General features: G+C 44.6%; 1 protein-coding gene across 1 annotated transcript; it reads left to right on the forward strand.

Moving 5' to 3' along the window:
• Positions 1-751: 751 nt before the first annotated feature.
• Positions 752-17,211, forward strand: LOC117059151 (neuronal pentraxin-1-like). The gene is made up of 5 exons (XM_033170698.1): positions 752-2,126; positions 12,146-12,326; positions 13,963-14,210; positions 16,286-16,465; positions 16,880-17,211. Exons 1-5 carry the CDS (start codon positions 1,368-1,370, stop codon positions 17,087-17,089), a joined length of 1,578 nt encoding a protein of 525 aa, XP_033026589.1. The 5' UTR covers positions 752-1,367; the 3' UTR covers positions 17,090-17,211.
• Positions 17,212-17,407: the final 196 nt, after the last annotated feature.

Here is a 17,407-nt window from a genome sequence, read left to right on the forward strand (position 1 = left end):
AATAAGACTATTCCATAATTTAAACATATAAATTAAATATAGGCAGTCCAAATATCCAAAGAGATATCTAAATGAAATGGATGATTATAAGCCATGAGTTCGAATACAGGGGGGGGGGGATACTGATTGTGCTTTTGGAATATATGTCTAATATTCCCCCCCCCCAAGTGCACTAGAAGTACTTTCACTTCTGGGAGGGGTGGGAAACATATTGAGGCTGTTCTGAAATTTCCAGTGCTTAGGGAATTGGGATCAAACGGTTAAAATGATAATTGACCCTGCCTGGTGTTTTTAATGTGGTTGTTTCGTCTCAATATTTATGCATTGCATTGCACTGAATTGTATTGTGTTTTCCCTCTCTGTTTTTGATCACTCCACTACGCCCTTGTGTGGAAAGGTAGGATGTATTGATATATCTTTCACAGATATTCCCACTGTCTTGCTATCCATCCACCCGCCATGGCCTGCTTGACACCCTGGCTCCCCCTATGTCCTCTTATTCTACCTGCGAATAATGGGCCCCATGTATGTACTTTTCATTAGATGAGAAACCAGTGAATTAGTTCAAAGCTCAGACTTAGCTTCTGTGCTTCTCACTGGTAACTTAATTCTTCTGAGTGGAGTTTTAGCTTTGCAAGTCTCTTATCTGCTTGGGGGGGGGTGTAGAGGAGGAGGAGGAGGGCAGTGGCACGAGGAGGGGCTCTATAACGGCTTCCAGGCAGGGGCCTTAGCAACAGGGGTGGGAGGAGGATGGGCAAGGGTGAAGGAAGAAGCTCTGCCGTGACACCTTAAGCCCATTAATTTCTCGGTCGCCAGGGGAGACGATGCTTCTCTACGCATCACGAACGGATTTGGCAAATTGAAAAGGAAGGAGAGGCAGGAAAAGCACAAATCCTGCCTGCCTACAGTGTTGGGATACCTGCTGGCAGCTCGGTTCTGCTGGGTAGTTAAGTGCAGGTGCCGGCAAAGGAGAAAAGGCTCTGACGGCTGAGGCAACGCTACCAGATTTCTGGGGAGGGCAAGACCAGATTCGTGTTTGGTGACTTGGCGGGCTCAACTTGACTCCCTCCATTGTACTAGCCGGTTGGAATTAACGTCCGCTTTTCCATCAAGACCTTCGGATCGCCTTCCTAACAGAGGCCTATGAGGTGGCCCCTTGGGATTTTTGGTGGCCTCCTAAAAGAGGGCCTAGATGATCGAGGTTGCATCTAAATCTGTTGCGCGGCAACGTCCATAATATCTAGACCACCACCGGCCTCTATCTAGGATCACCTCCATTCTCCTTCGTTGGCTGCAAAACCCATTCCGGACTGCTCTCCCTACCCCCCATCCCTTTCCCATCTGCCAGAGCCATCGCGGCTGTGGAGATGGCCTTGCATTGGGTGTTCCTCTGCCTCATCTTCTCCCCACTGACGCCGGCCACTGAATACGGCTTGCCCAAATTCATCTGCAGCCCTATGCCGCTGGATATGGACAACGGCTGCCAGTCAGCCAGCCAGCAGCGACACGGAGCAGGGGCGAACAGCGGGGGGAATGGGCACTGGGTAGGGACTCTTGAGGAAGCCAAGGAAACCATCCTGCACCTGCGGGAGACCGTGGTGCACCAGAAGGAGACGATCTTGGACCAGAGGGAGACGGTGCGGGAGTTGACAGCCAAGCTGAGCCGCTGTGAATCCCATTCCCGGAGACATGTTGGGGAGCACCATGGTGGTCACCATGAAGAAAACCACAGCCATGGGCATGGGCATCATGATGGAGCCCACAGAGGCCACCACGAGGGTGGGCATCGGACCCACCATGAGGATGGTCACAGGGGGCATCATGAGAATGCACACCAAGGCCATCGCGAGGATGGGCATCAGGGCCACCATGAAGAAAGTCCTAGGGGACACCTTGAGGCTGGGCACCGAGATCCCCATGAAGGCATCCATGCCCGGGAGAACGAGTACCACCATTTTGGGCAACGGGAGCACCATGAACTACAGGTGGGGCACAACAACCACGATGCCTTTCGCAAGGGGGCTGCCGCTGCCAACACCATGGAGGACCCACCCAAGGAGACTTCTGGGGTGCACCAGATGGAGAGGATGCTGGAATCCCTCAAGGAGAGACTGGAGCATATTCAGGTACCAAGTCTTGTGCATCAGCCACCTCTTCTCCAGAAAACTATCCCTTATCTTTCCCAGTTATGCTTTCTTCTCAGATTTGTCCACCTGTTCCTTGTCTACCCAAATATTCACCACCCAAGTTTGCCTCCCATCCCTCCCTCCTTTAATGTGATCACAATAAACAATGGCAGGCAATGCTCTTTATCCCTGGTTAAAAAACAACAACCCCACCTTATTTAACCTCTATAAAAACAATGTCCAAAAATATTTCCCGTCCTGCCACATACACTTTCTCGCATCAGGCTTTCCTGCTTCCTCTTCACATCTGTGAAATGCACGAATGGATTCACACGGCTAAGTTGTCTTAGCCATAAGGATGATTTTTTTTGGACATTGCATGTGAGAAGCAAAATTTAATATTTTGACAGTTTATTTTAAACACATTATTTCGCTCAAAGAATTCTAGGCACTGTAGTTTACCCCTCACAGAGCTATTCTAGACTGCCTCAACAGAGGTATAGTGTCCAGTTCAAGAGAAGTAATAGTACTTCTGCCTTGGTCAGACACCCCCCCCCCCCCTTAGAGTGCTGTGTCCAGTTCTGGGGGCCACAATTTAAGAAGGATGTTGACAAGCTGGAACATGTGCAGAGGAGGACGACCAAGATGGTTAAGGGTCTGGAAACCAAGCCTTATGAGGATGGTTGAGGGAGTTGGGTATCTTTGGCTTGGAAAAGAGGAGATTGAGAGGAGATAGGATAGCCATCTTAAAATATCTAAAGGGCTGTCACACATGGAAGATGGAGCAAGCTTGTTTTGTCCTGCTCTGGAGGGTAGGACTCAAATCAATGGCTTCAGGTTTTCTGACAGTAAGAGGTGTTCAACAGTGGAATGGACTCCCTTGGAAGGTGGTGGACTTTCCTTCCTTGGAGGTTTTTAAGCACAGGTTGAATGGCTATCTTTCATGGTTGCTTCAGTTGATACCTTACACAGAAGGGGGTTGGATTAGATGAAGCTCAAGGTCCCTTCCAACTCTACAATTCTATGATTCTATGAAATATTTTGGATCTCGTTTCTTAAGGACGCCATTGCAGACTGATCAACCTACCTACATGTCTATTCATCCATCTTCTGTAACAGAGTCCTTCATCAGGCAAGATGCTACTCAAAGCAGTGGATAAAGGAGGATATTCTCTGTCTTAAGGCAGTATATCTCCTGCTTAAGCCATATCGATCAGGTCCTGATTCTTCCCACTCTGTAAAATCTCTAGAGCTGGATCATCTGTAGCTTGGTTCTCACCACAGCTTCTATACACCTTTACGTCTGGCAGAAAAATATCTGAATTGATTCCATTGAAAAAAATTACGTTGAAAGTCATTTTTGTAGTTAAGAAAATTCTCTAGGTGGATTTATATCTCAGTCATCACTTCTTGTTGCAGCCATCAAGTGAAGAGCATGCGTTTCTGGCTTTATCACATACAGCTGGCCACCATTCTTTCAGTTAGAGAGTGATCCACCCCACACCCCATGTTCCTATCCCTTGAGGGAGCCAACATCTGGCCATTATCCCTGACCATTGGGCCGTGCTGGCTGGGGCTGATGGGAGCTCCTCTAAAACTATATGGTGTAAACCCATTGTCCCTGTCCCAGTCTCTGTTGCAAGAGAGAAAAGATTGCCTTCTGCCACCTTTGTATTAAACTCTCTAAAAATAGGCAGAGATTGCAACTGAGTCCCCTTTTAATCTTCTTTTCCCTAGTCTAAACATACACAGTTTCCTTTACCTTTCTTCATACTGACTAACACACTTTCTAAACATTTGGGTGTCGTGTTGCTTTTCTGCTCACAGGTCCACCTCCCACTTTCTCCTTCCACCCCACTTTCCACAAACACCCTGTATTCCTTTTCTCTCCCATCGACATATCTACCTCAGCTGCCGATGTATCTATCTCCTTCAGTAAGGAAGATAGTTCACATGGTTTCTTGGAACTCCCGCGACCTTTTTCCTAACTGCAGGGATAAATGTAGGTGAAATCTTTGTTAGGACTCCATAATGGTTTGGTGTCAGTGGTCTCTCTGCCCTTTGCCTCCTGAACTTAAGGTATCACAAATGACCACTCACTCACATGTACTGTACTCTTGTCTGTCTGTCTATTTCCCTCCCTCCCTATGGCCATATGTAGCCAGAGACAGAAGACCATTTTGTTTTGCTTTTACAAAAGTAAGGTTGGTGTAACAGAACCAACAGCTTGCACATGATACAGCACAAACAATAATTCCTGTTTTAGTGAGAGCCACCATCCAACGCCGCCCCCCCCCCCATTTTCTGGTTCCAGTTGAAGTCAATTCATTTCTTTTTACAAGCTCTGTCTATCCATACAGGATAGCACCCAGCTATCTCGGTACCTGCAAATGAGCAGGTCCTTTTAGAGGCATTTTGGTCTCAGAGGGAAAACGGTCTTCATGAGCCTTTATTCTCCCACACCCCAACACACAAACCTTGATTTCCCAAAGTGCATATCACACCAGCCTCCACCCCGAGGCCTACCACATCTCCCAAGAAAGGAATAACATATTGACCAAACTCCAAAATCGACAGCTGGGTGAAACCTTTATTAGGGACTTACCACAAGCCTTTAAGTTTTCCACACGTTGTAGAAAGAGAGGAGTGGAGGCATGGGAAATAGGAACTTTCTTTTTTCAGCATTTTGAAAATTGAAGACCTTGGGTGGAATTCAATGTTGCGCCATGACAAGCATGGCACCTTGCAAGGTGGAACGACCCCCTGTCCCCCATGCACTGTTCTAGGGGTTCCTTCAATCACCTTAAAACAATATTATGGGGTGTATAGGAGGAGGAGAGGGGAGAAAGTCCCATTGCACAAGCTGATGCCCTTGCACAGGGCTTCTGCTGACAGGGTTCATTAGGTGAATCCCGCTCCTAGTAACCAAATTGTGACACGGGATGAGGTTGTGTTTATTTTAAGGATAGAAATTGGCTGGATGTTGTAGCCATGAAGCCCACTTGTACCTTCATCCCAAATGCCCCCCCCCAATACTCTTTACCCTCACTCTTGCAACATGTTGCCTGCCTGATGATTTTGTAGTGTCCCCCCCCCCTTTATGGATCACCATAAGTTTTTAATGAAGATCAAATGTTTCCTTTCCCTCCCCATCCCCCCTTCTTCTGAAAAAAGCCAAAACTACTGCCAGGTGGCGACACCATTCATCTATTATTATTTTTTCAATTAATATTTATTGTATTTTCCAAAAACATCAACAAATTAAACAAACAACAACAACAAACTAAAAAAGAAAAACCAAATACAAAACAGTTAAAAGAAAAAACATCCAAAAATAACAACAAAAAACAATATGTCATTATACTAAAAAAAAAATCATTTTCTTATCATCTTTTTCTGACTTCCTCCTGTTTCCCCTAATTTACGTCCCTCGAGAATATTTCACGTAACTTCCGAATTTAACCCTTATCACATCTTTTATAAATACCATTCAATCTTTGAAATTAAAACATTTAAAATCTAAAATCATTTATATCTAAAAAATTTCTCAATCAAATTCTAAATTCTATAATCTCCTGAAATTTTCATTTGCTTCAAATTATACATGTGACAGCCTATCCTTCTTCTAGAATCAAAATTTCAAATATTACAATACTTTTTAAAATACAATTTAAAATTTCCCCATTCTTTTTCCACCGCGTCGTCTCTCAGATTACGGATTCTCCCGGTCATTTCCGCAGGCTCCATATACTTCAACATCTTCATCTGCCATTGTTCAATAGTAGGTAGCTCTTCCAGTTTCCAGTTCTTTGCTATTACAACTCTTGCTGCTGAATGGCGAAACCACTCATCTAGGCCTTAGGAATTCTTTCTGATCGTCCATTCCTCTCAAAGGCTATCCCTCACCTCACCTTCCTCGCAAGGTTGTTGAGATGAACAATAATACGTGATAAAGCTAAAGCCTGTACCGACCATGTTAAATCTCTCTCACCTCGGTCCACGTTGCACGTCCCGTACCTTAAAATTACGTCCCCTCACGTGAAGCAACTGCAAGATCTCCCAAAACGGCTGTTGGATGAGGGATAACAAATAGGAGAGAGGAAGCATGCAAATGGATTTGTGGAACGCAGAGGTGGATTGATGGATTATTAGATGCATAGGAAGGTTGGAAGGAAAGCAGGATAGGCGAGACAAAGGAGGATGGGAGAAAAGATGAGGTGGAATGAAGGACTGGCAGATGTAACACTCAGGACCCCACTGCAAAAAAGGAACTCAGTAGGTCATTTGGTGCCACAACATTTTTAGGGGCACATAAATAATAACGTTTATACAATCTGAGAGAGCACCCTCCTCCTCTTCAGGGACAGGTCAGGAGTCATTTAAGATGGCAGAATGGGTCTTGAGAACACCACAGAATGGCACTTCCATTGAAGACTATGTGCTGCCTGTTCTCTGAGTGTGCCCCTCCCTGCTTGCCTATCTGACCATCTGACCTGCCTCTCATGCTGTGCTCCACATTTTTCCAGGCCTCCTTTCTTCACCTTCATAGCTTTCCCCTCACACACCACCTGTTAATTACCCTTCGCAGGCCATTCCTGTACAGGCCATGCCTCTTTTTTCTCCTGTGCATATCCAGATTCCCACAATATGGTTCTCATTCTGTCTCGGGTTATATGTGGACACATACACACCATACATTTAAAGGACATTCCCCTCCACCCACCCAAAGAATCCCGGGAATTGTACTTTACTTATCACAGAATCTACAATTCCCAGCGCCCTTAACAAAACTATAGTTCCCAGGATTCTTTGGGGGAAGTAGTTGGCTTTAGATGTGTTTTAAATGTATGGTGTGTTTGCAGCCTAAGTGGGAAACAGGATTAATTAAGCCTTCAAGGGGAGGTGGGGGAATTGACTGGTAGGAAGTAAAATCATATGGGGGTAATTTTGATGGCAGGATTCCTTCATTTCCAGGACAGAGAGGTTTAATCAGAAAATAATACTAACAATGGAAAGTGCTAAATCTGATGAGTTTTTGGCATTTATGATCTATGTGCTGGCTCAGGCATTTGATAGTGACTAATACCAAGCTTTTGCAGATATTGTTGTATTTCACTGCATTGATTTTAATGGAGAAATGTTTTTTTTTTTAACTACCCTGAAAGAAAATTATACAAAGCCGTGTACAAAAATAGTAAAAACACAGAACAATAACAATACAGTGAGCCGCCCTGAGACCTCTGGGTATAGGGAGGTATATAAATTCAATTAATAATAATAATAATAATAACAATAATTCCACCACAATTTTTTTCTGTACAGCTGAATCTGATACGTGGTAAAAACTCTCCCTGGGACATAGCAGGATAATATAGACTATGGGTGGGGAGCCTATGGCCCTCCAGATGTTGTTCCTGGAGGATGTTGTTCCTGTCATTCCTGATCATTGGCCATGCTAGCAGGGGCTGATGGGAGTTGGAGTCCAACAATATCTATGGGCTATGGGATTCCCACCCCTGAAATAGACAATCAAGCTACTCTAGGGCCACACAGATTACACTGGGTGGGGTGGGGGTGAAGGTGGAGATAGTTTGTCTGTTATTTATCTGGACTCAGTAGGGTACAGGTGGGAGAGTCATACAAGAACTAGGGAGACAGATTGAAGTCCCTACACAGCCACAAAGCTCACTAGGTTACAGGCCAAAGGAACCGTGCCTCACCTGCAACATCAAATCCATCATGGAGGGAAAGACCAAAACTATCCCACCCTAGTTGCCCAGTAGCGTCAACTGGGTTGGGTGTCTAGGCTTACCCTGGGAGCTGAGTAGAAGTGGGCACCAAGCTTAGCTCGGTGGCTCTGTTTCTGGAGTGTATTGTCTGCTCTGCAGGGAACTAAGGTAGGAAAAAAGCAACGTGTCTCCAGTCTCTCTCTCCCCCCCCCCCCGGCCACCCCGACAAATTATGCAGGTTTCGCACAAGCTACAAAATGATTGCACAAAATGATTTGCTCTAGATAGAACAAAGCTGTACTTTGAGGTGACACTACCAAGTGGGTGAAGTGCTACAAATATTATGAACACAATAAGTATTATTATTATTATTATTATTATTATTATTATTATTATTACTGTAAGAAGTCCATTTCAAAACAGGATGATGTTTTTGTTTGGTTAGAACTTTTCTTTCTTGTTTTCAAATAAGAAAAGTACGTCCAGAATCTTTTTCCAGAACTCAAGTAGGACAGGACTGACAGGTTTGGCAGCAAGGCAGCAAATAACTGAGAGGTCGCTCCGGGCGTTTTTCATGGGCACTGCCAGCTTTGGCAACCCTTTACAACCTGAAGCTCAGTAGCAGCAGAGCACCTGCTTTGCATGGAGATGGCCCCATGCTCAATTCTTGGGCATCTGCAGGTAGGGCTAGGAATGAGGTACACACGATTACCTCTGAAGCACGTCCCATGCACATTATTTTCCCCAAAGAATTCTGGCCACTGAAGTCTACTCCTTAAAGAGTTGCCGATTCCCAGCAACGTTTAGCAAACTACAGTGCCCAGAATTATTTTTTGGGGGGGGGGCGGGGCGGGGAAATGTGCTTCTAATATGCTTTAAAAGTATAGTGTGTACACAGCCTAAGGCTTCTTTAAGTGGATGACAGCTCTAATTGCTAGTGTTGTTGTGATTATTTAAAAGATCTTTATCCTGACTTTCCAGTGTAACAAACCTCAAAGTGACTTGTCGCTCCCATTGAAACAGTGTAAAACACCCACCAGACATACATTGACAAGGGCTAACAGGACATGGGACATTTGTTTAGGGAGGTAATACTATAGGAGAGGCTTTTCCACAGTGAAGGCCCTAACCTCCAAAGGGCAGGGCTATTGGGAAGAGGGCCTCAGGTGAACGTCCAATTGATGGGCAGCTACAAATGGTAGAAAGTGGTATTTTAGATATCCTGAGCCTAGGCTGCTAGGCCAGAACTGCACTTGCAAATCGGGATACAGGCCAAAGTCCCTGAGGTATGAAAGTAGCTTCTGTTGTGTTGCTATTTGTTGCTATCAAAGTGTTGCTATCAAAGTGTTGGTGCTGACCTTTAAAGCCCTAAACAGCCTCGGTCCAGTATACCTGAAGGAGTGTCTCCACCCCCATTGTTCTGCCTGGACACTGAGGTCCAGTGCCAAGTGCCTTTTGGCAGTTCTCTTGCTGCGAAAAGCCAAGTTACAGGGAACCAGGCAGAGGGCCTTCTCGGTAGTGGCACCCGCCCTGTGGAACACCTTCCCACCAGATGTCAAAGAGAAAAACTACTACCAGACTTTTAGAAGACATCTGAAGGCAGCCCTGTTTAGGGAAGCTTTTAATGTTTGACAGACTACTGTATTTTAATATTTTGTCGGAAGCCGCCCAGAGTGGCTGGGGAAACCCAGCCAGATGGGCGGGGTATAAATAATAATAATAATAATAATAATAATAATAATAATAATAATAATAATAATATATTATTATTATTATTATTATTATTATTATTATTATTATTAGTTTTATATTTATATAAAAAAACATTTACAACTCATATTTCCAAGACCCATAATCTGGGAAACAGCTATCATAAAACCATAATAATAATAATAATAATAATAATAATAATAATAATAATAATATGGCACTCTACAAAAAAAAACACACCAAATTGCTTGATAACTAATACAAAACATGTAAGAATTTCCTACTGAAATGCATGTCAGAACAACATTGTTTTCAACTGATACTTCAGGCATAGAGAGATCTCTGTCCTGAGGCAGGTAATTTCATAGACTAAGCCTGTGCTTCTCAAACTTTTTTCTCTGGGACACATTTTCAGAATAAAAAAAAATTGCTCATTGACACACTGATTTTTTTTTAATTGATAAGAAATACACTGGAATACAAAAAGAAACAACTCCTAGCGGTGCTTGATTTATAACATAGAGAACAAAATGCAGTAGATTCTAATACGATCACGGGGCGTCCAGAAAGTATAAAACAATGCAAATATTCTGCAAATTTAAAAGTATATATTTATACTATACTATACTATACTATACTATACTATACTATACTACACTGAAATGTTTAAGCATTTCTTAGATTGCCCTTGAATCTTCCTGCCACGCTTGCCACCCTTTCCTGCCACACTCTTTGAGAACCACTGGCCTGAGCCCATTTTCTTCAACTTGGGGGCTCTACCCTGTTTCTCCTAAAATAAGACATAGCCATAAAATAAGCCATAGCAAGATTTCTATGCATTTGCGAAATATAAGCCATTCCCCAAAAATAAGCCATACCCCGAAAATAAGCCATAGTGATGTGGTACCTCCCATTAAAACAGCCTGGAGAGGCGTGGCTATGCAGCGTACCGATGCGACGCGGTTAAAATAAGACATCCCCTGAAAATAAGCCATACTGTGTTTTGTTGAGCGAAAAAAAATATAAGACGGTGTCTTATTTTAGGAGAAACACGGTAGGTGTCCTTGGACTATAGCTGACCATTGGCTAAGCTGGCTGGGGATGATGAGAGTTGTGGTCCCAACTGATCTGGGAACCCAAGGTTGAGAAACATTGATCATGGGGCCACCACTGAGGAGGCCCCTTCCCACGCATCCATCTATTGGGCAGTTTTTTTTGTGGAGTGAAGGGAGGAATGCGAAACAGGATTCCTGTGTTTTCTCTTAAAATGTTAGGTTTTTCTTGTGGAGCTGGAGTTCCCAGAAGCTACGAAATCCAAGATATTTTGTTTCTCAAAAAGAGCAGAGGCCTTCAAAATATGTTATGAATAGCACCTTTGTATGTGGTTTTATGATTCTGCTTCGTACGTGATGGCTTTTACAGAAGAAGCCTTGAAAGGAGGGACAGGACACTGCTGCCGCCATCACTGTGGGTGGGAATAGAGATTACTAGAGCATCTGAGGTGTTAACCTGAGTGCAGTGACTAAAAATAATTCTGCTGCCCTTTCCCCTCGCTTTCCCCCTTCTTAATACGCAAGCAAGAATTAGATATCCAGGAACACACCAAACTGGAAGTGGGGGTGCAGTATCAAAGTTGGTGGGTCTCCCAGTTCGGGCCTGTGGTCAGGGAAGGGACTCTGGAAATTGGCAGTAGTGGCTCAAGGTATTTTGCTTCCAGAAACAGAACCCAAATGTCCCCCTCCCGGCCCCTGGCCCCACTAGAGAAAACACTTGAGAAAGTCTTGCTGCATCAGTCAGACACCACTTCTTGTGGTGTCTTGGTGTCACCTGAAGCAGTTTGTCACACTTGCTGTGTGGCAGGGCTAGCTGCGGGTAGCCAGTGCCACAGATCTGTTGACCCGTACCTGGGAATAAGTTCCATTGAACTCAATAAGGCTTACTTTTGAGTAGATACATGCAGGATTGTACAGTCAACCACTGTTTGTTTTATATGTAGGCTGCGTCCTAGACAAGACCTACATTATTATTATTATTATTATTATTATTATTATTATGCCACTAGAGTGTATGGTTGCGTACACAACATACATTTAAAGCACAAATGTACACAAGAATCCTGGGAACTGTATTTTACCCCCTACAGAGCTGTAAGTCCCAACACCCTTAACCAACTACAGTTCCCAGAATCTTTTTTGGGGAAAGAATGTTATTTAAGTGTGCTTTAAAATTTAAAGCTTAAATGTACCATGTGTATGCAGCCAAAGTCATTTAAAGAACAATGAACAAGCAACACAGGTTCCTTCTCTGTGGCACTTAACAATCTAAAATTCAGCACAAAGAAGATGGAGGCGAAAGTCACAGGAAGGCCATGTGTTAATTTGGTTATACGTTCAGCAGGGGATGAGAACTAATAGATTGTGAAGAAGGTGTCACACAAAAAGTAGCTTTCAGGAGAAGAAAGGTGAGTGAGGCAAACGGAAGTGTCCTGGTAGGAAGTTCTGGGGTTCTGAGGCAGCAAGAGAGAAGCGGCAGAGTTATAGAATTAATGGTTGACATGTGTGCCCGTCTTGCCTTCACCAGCACAATCGGAACAGCTCTGTCTTCTCCACGTCCCTGCGCGATGCTCTCCAGAAAAAGATAAGCATCTTGGAGCATCAGATCCACGAGAAATCAAACACCTCTGAGCATCACACGGCGGGTGTGCCAACAGCAGCAGGGCTCAGGCACAAGCACGTCTCTCATGGGCACAGTGCTGAGAAAGGTGAGTGGCAGTCACACACCAGGTGTTGCCAGGGTCAGGTGAGGAGAGGTAGTTTGGTCTTGAGACAATGGGGTGGAGATGGATGGATGGAAGGAAGTCATCTTCAAGTATCTGAAAGGTTGTCATAGAATAAATTTGTTTTCTGTTGCTCCAGAGAAAGGGTAGTCAATGTGGTGCCCTCCTGACTGGGAACTGGAATCTAAAAACGTGGAGTCACCACTGCACTGGCTAACCCTGCTGGCTCTGAATCAAGTGTGTGTGAGCGGGCAACCTTTGGCCCTCCAGATGTTGCTGAACTTCAACTCCCCATCATCATCTTTGCTCACTGACCATGTTTGCTGGGGGGAGGGGTGATGGGAGGTGTAGTTCAGCGACATCTGGAGGGCCAAATGTTCCTGCTCTAAAATTAATTTCTTAGGCAAATAAATTTATCAGCATGTGGACAGTGGAATAAGTGGATGTCATTATTTAGTGGGATGAATCATGATCCAGTCAGAAAAGAGATGGGGGGGAAGGATGTGTGGAAGGAATGACGACACAGTGGATTTGCAGATCGATAGATCCACAGGAAGGCAGAATGAAAGATGTGGGGATGGATGGCTCAGTGACAGAACATTGAAAACATGGCTTGGTAGATAAAAGCAGTCATGTGTGGCTCATTGTTTGGTTTATTGGTTGTGGGATAGAAGGAAACCTTATTTAAAAAACAACAACAACATAACTTGCAAATACAACAAAAAGAAACAGATTTTTTTTTAAATGCCAGCTGACATTGTCAATAATATAGTCCATTAATCCTAAATTAAATGTGTGGATCAATATAAGTAGTCCATATGTACAGATAGATACCTAAAATGAGACTGACGATTATAAGCCATTCTTTCAAACATAGAAATGACAATAAGATCTTCAAACCACCGAGTAATATCTGCTGGAGGCTTGTCCTTTGAACCTTATAGTATAAGGCTGTGCCCATAGCATGCATTTAAGGCACACCCCCCCGCAAAGAATCCTGGGATCTGTAGTTTTAGCCTTGCAGAGCTACAATTCTCAGCACTCTTAAGAAATGACAGCTTCTCAGGAGAGGGGTTGTGTGCTTTAAATGTTTGGTGTGTATGCCCATTTTAAGGACTCTCATATTCCACTTGCTGTCCATCTGCTGTATAGGTGGAAACTTTAGCAGCCGTGTGAACAGATATGACTGGATAGACCATGATGAATGGAGATGGACAGCTAAGCAGACAGACAGCAGAGTGTGATGGATGAAAGCTGTTGTTGTCCATTAATATTATTTCAGTTGTAGCATCAGTGTGCATGGGGCTTTACAAAGAAGGGGTACCTGCCCCTAGGAGTGTACAGTGTAAAAACACAGTACAAGGAAGTCCACAGAGAAAGTGGAGGGAGGAGTCAACTAGGAAAATGTGCACGATATTTTAACGACTGGTGATCAGGCTTAGTTACAGTGGGTGGGGGGGGGGAGATGGGAATGGATAAAAAGAGGGCAGCATTTGGAGGGGGCGGGTGCTTGGTAGATAAACAGGGCAGTTGGCAGCAGATGGATGGACAAACCCAATTCCCCTCCATTTCTCTGTGTTGGCAGCTCAGTCCCACATCTCTGATCCCCTCTGTCCTCCAGGAAACAAGGTGGAGAAGCATTCTGAGGACTTCCGGGTGGGCTTCCCTCTCCGCACTAACTACATGTACGTCAAGGTGAAGCGTACGCTCCATCACGAGATCTTTGCCTTCTCCATCTGCCTCTGGCTCAAATCCAGTTCAGCACCGGGAATGGGCACCCCTTTCTCGTACTCTGTGCCAGGCCAGGCCAACGAAGTGGTGCTCATTGAGTGGGGAAATAACCCCATGGAACTGCTGATCAATGACAAGGTACGAGAGCAAGGCCAATCTGGTAGCCTCTTGAACTTGATGGAGGTGGTCAGATATGTTGTGAGACTCACTGTGAGACTTTTGTGGGTGAGCTAAGAGTTTGGACCCTGGAGGCAGAGAGGGAGGATGTGTCAGAAGGAAAATGAACTGCTATTGAGTTACATATATTAGTAGCTTTGTATTAATGTAACATTTTTATAGGTAACGGTGTATTTTTGTAATATTTTGTCTAAGCTTTCTTTTGTTGTTTCAGTTTTCTGTACAGTGTGGTGCAGTGGTTAAGAGTGGTAGACTCGTAATCTGGGGAACCGGGTTCGTGTCTCCGCTCCTCCACATGCAGCTGCTGGGTGACCTTGGGCTAGTCACACTTCTCTGAAGCCTCTCAGCCCCACTCGCCTCACAGAGTGATTGTTGTGGGGGAGGAAGGGAAAGGAGAATGTTAGCCGCTTTGAGACTCCTTCGGGTAGTGATAAAGCGGGATATCAAATCCAAACTTTTCTTCTTCTCCAACACCGCTTAGAGATATTTTATAAATATATGAAGCGGTCTTGAAATCAAATAATCAATTATGTTTGAAGAATGGTCACCATGTTCATGTTTTTCTCTGTCTCGTCTGCCTTTTGGGTTACAATAAATAAAAAACAACAGTTTTTTATGATCACTTGGGCTGGAACAATTCAGTGATGTCCTGCCAAATCTGAAGAGGTCCCAACAATAAATTAAAGAGACAGAAGCCCGCCTTGTTTGCCATTTAAAGCCCCCTGGACTGGGGTTCTGGGATATCTAGCATCTGAAGAAGTGTGCATGCACACGAAAGCTCATACCAAGAACAAACTTAGTTGGTCTCTAAGTTGCTACTGGAAGGAATTTTTTATTTTATTTTGTTTTGACTATGGCAGACCAACACGGCTACCTACCTGTAACAAAATGAATTGTTCACAAGGTAGTCAAGAGGGGACACAGACAGGGAATTAAGAAATCTTGACCAAAGGTTTGCTGTAAATGAGAGAGATGGAGCCATAGATATCTTGACTTTTGCATTAGAACATTCTGTGAGCTACATCCTCCCATACCCAATTCTGGTTTTGGAATAAATTGTGTCAATTGAACAAACCTTGATCAACAAACTTCCATTCATTCACAACTCTAAAGTCCACAGCTGCATCATGTCTTTATTGGGACCAGCCAAAAGGCCCCAGACATTTGGCAATGTTTTGAGTTTCTCCATAGCTCTTCACCAGATGGGATATCACACAAAGAGACAGACAAGGAAAAGTTTGAAAGAAAAAGTACACAACTGGATGTTGTAGCCACGAGGTTGCCATTTCCAAGATGCAGATTGCAAGCTACACAGCTAGCTTAGTTTTTGTACTTAAAAATAAAAATCTTCACCCCACCATCCTACATTGCCTGATGAAGTGTTCTGGAGAACTCAGAAGTTGCCACATTGCTGTGACTTTTTGGTTGGCTCTATTAAGAGTATTACCCCATTATGGACTTGGTTTCTTTCTGACAACCTTTGCCTTTTACGTGTCTTGAAGTTCAGCTTGCCCTTTGGCCACAGCCTTCAGCAAAGACCTCAAAAGGGATATTGAGGCATGCCTCAGGATTCCGTTGAAGCTGGATCGGCAAAATATAATGTGCTCCATTCTGCCTATCCTCTCCCAGTGTATTGATCTGCCTCCCAGAAACGTTGGAAGTGAGGCACAGAGAGATATTCCCAAGGCTTTATAGCTATAACCTGCTTCTTCTCAGTCCAAGGTTCAACATAGCTGGTGCCATTCAGATCATAATATACTTATTGCAGTAATATACTTAGGGCTCCCTGATGTTGGGAAAGATGGAGGGCACAAGGAGAAGGGGACGACAGAGGATGAGATGGTTGGACAGTGTTCTCGAAGCTACTAACATGAGTTTGGCCAAACTGCGGGAGGCAGTGAAGGATAGGCGTGCCTGGCGTGCTCTGGTCCATGGGGTCACGAAGAGTCGGACACGACTGAACGACTGAACAACAACAACAAAATACTTAGGGCTCAGCGTGCTTGCTCACCCCACCTTAACCTTTTTCTCTGCAGGCCGCCACATTACCACTGGCCATTAATGATGCTAAGTGGCACCACATCTGTGTGACATGGTCAACCCGGGATGGCATTTGGGAGTCTTACCAGGATGGAGTCCGGAGAGGGAGCGGAGAGAACCTGGCTCCCTGGCATCCGGTGAAACCTGGGGGTGTTTTCATACTGGGCCAGGAGCAGGTAAATACCCCTCAATTATTGCTTATAGAGAGCCATTTCTGGTTCCTCTAAATCTGGGATGGGGAACACGTAGCCCTCTAAGTGTTGCTGAATTACACGGTGCCCCAAAGTATGCATTTTGGGGTTCTGTGCAAGCATGGTTCAGAAAAAAGTGTCTATTCTGGGTTGTCTGATCTCACACGAGTCATGTGATCTCGCGCAGGTCATGTGACTCATGCAGGAGCACAAGCAGAAAGACGTGCATCCTGGTTTGGGGTCTCGAGATGTGGGAAGGTTTGTTGTCATCCTTGACTGATGGCCATGCTGGCTGGGGCTAAGCAGGCTCTACTTATGGAGTCCAGCATCACATGGAGGGCCACAGATTCTCTTGCCCTGCTGTGTGTTCACTCTCTTTCCCCACTCCTCTTCCTACAGGACACTCTGGGTGGCCGCTTTGATGCCACTCAAGCCTTCATTGGGGAAATCTCGGATTTCAACATGTGGGGCCACATCCTGACACCAGGCGAGGTTTACAAGATGGCTACCTGCACCAGCTATGCTGGTGGTGACCTCATCAACTGGGCCGAAGCCTCCATGGAGCTTCACGGAGGAGTAGTCAAGCTACCATTTAATGCCTGCCACTGAGAGGCTACGAAGGAAGAGGGACTTCTGGGTTCTCTGAGAGGAGAGTGAAATCTAGAGGGTGGGGCTGGGCACAAGCACCCCATGATTTTCTGGAGAGACAAAGATACCTAGTGGGTTTTTTTGTTTTTGTGTTTTTTAAAAGAGGGTAGGGTTTGGAAAATAATGGGGATCTTTCCATTTGGGACAAGGGTATTCCTGGATCTCTTAGGAGAGGGTGGGATGTATGTAGCCAAGTTTTGTGCAGGGAGATCTTCGGATCTGGAATCTAGCATGCCTGGATTTTCAACAAGGGTGCCTGATCAAAATTTTAACTTTAAA

Source organism: Lacerta agilis, chromosome 14 (genome assembly GCF_009819535.1).
Source record: "Lacerta agilis isolate rLacAgi1 chromosome 14, rLacAgi1.pri, whole genome shotgun sequence".
Taxonomy (NCBI): domain Eukaryota; kingdom Metazoa; phylum Chordata; class Lepidosauria; order Squamata; family Lacertidae; genus Lacerta; species Lacerta agilis.

What these genes read in the sequence shown, in the direction of transcription:
- LOC117059151 (XM_033170698.1), top strand. Translation starts at nt 1,368, where the DNA reads ATGGCCTTGCATTGGGTGTTCCTCTGCCTCATCTTCTCCCCACTGACG. An exon ending in AGAGACTGGAGCATATTCAG is followed by an intron (nt 2,127 to 12,145) that starts GTACCAAGTCTT and finishes TGCCTTCACCAG; the next exon opens with CACAATCGGAACAGCTCTGT. An exon ending in AACTGCTGATCAATGACAAG is followed by an intron (nt 14,211 to 16,285) that starts GTACGAGAGCAA and finishes TTTTCTCTGCAG; the next exon opens with GCCGCCACATTACCACTGGC.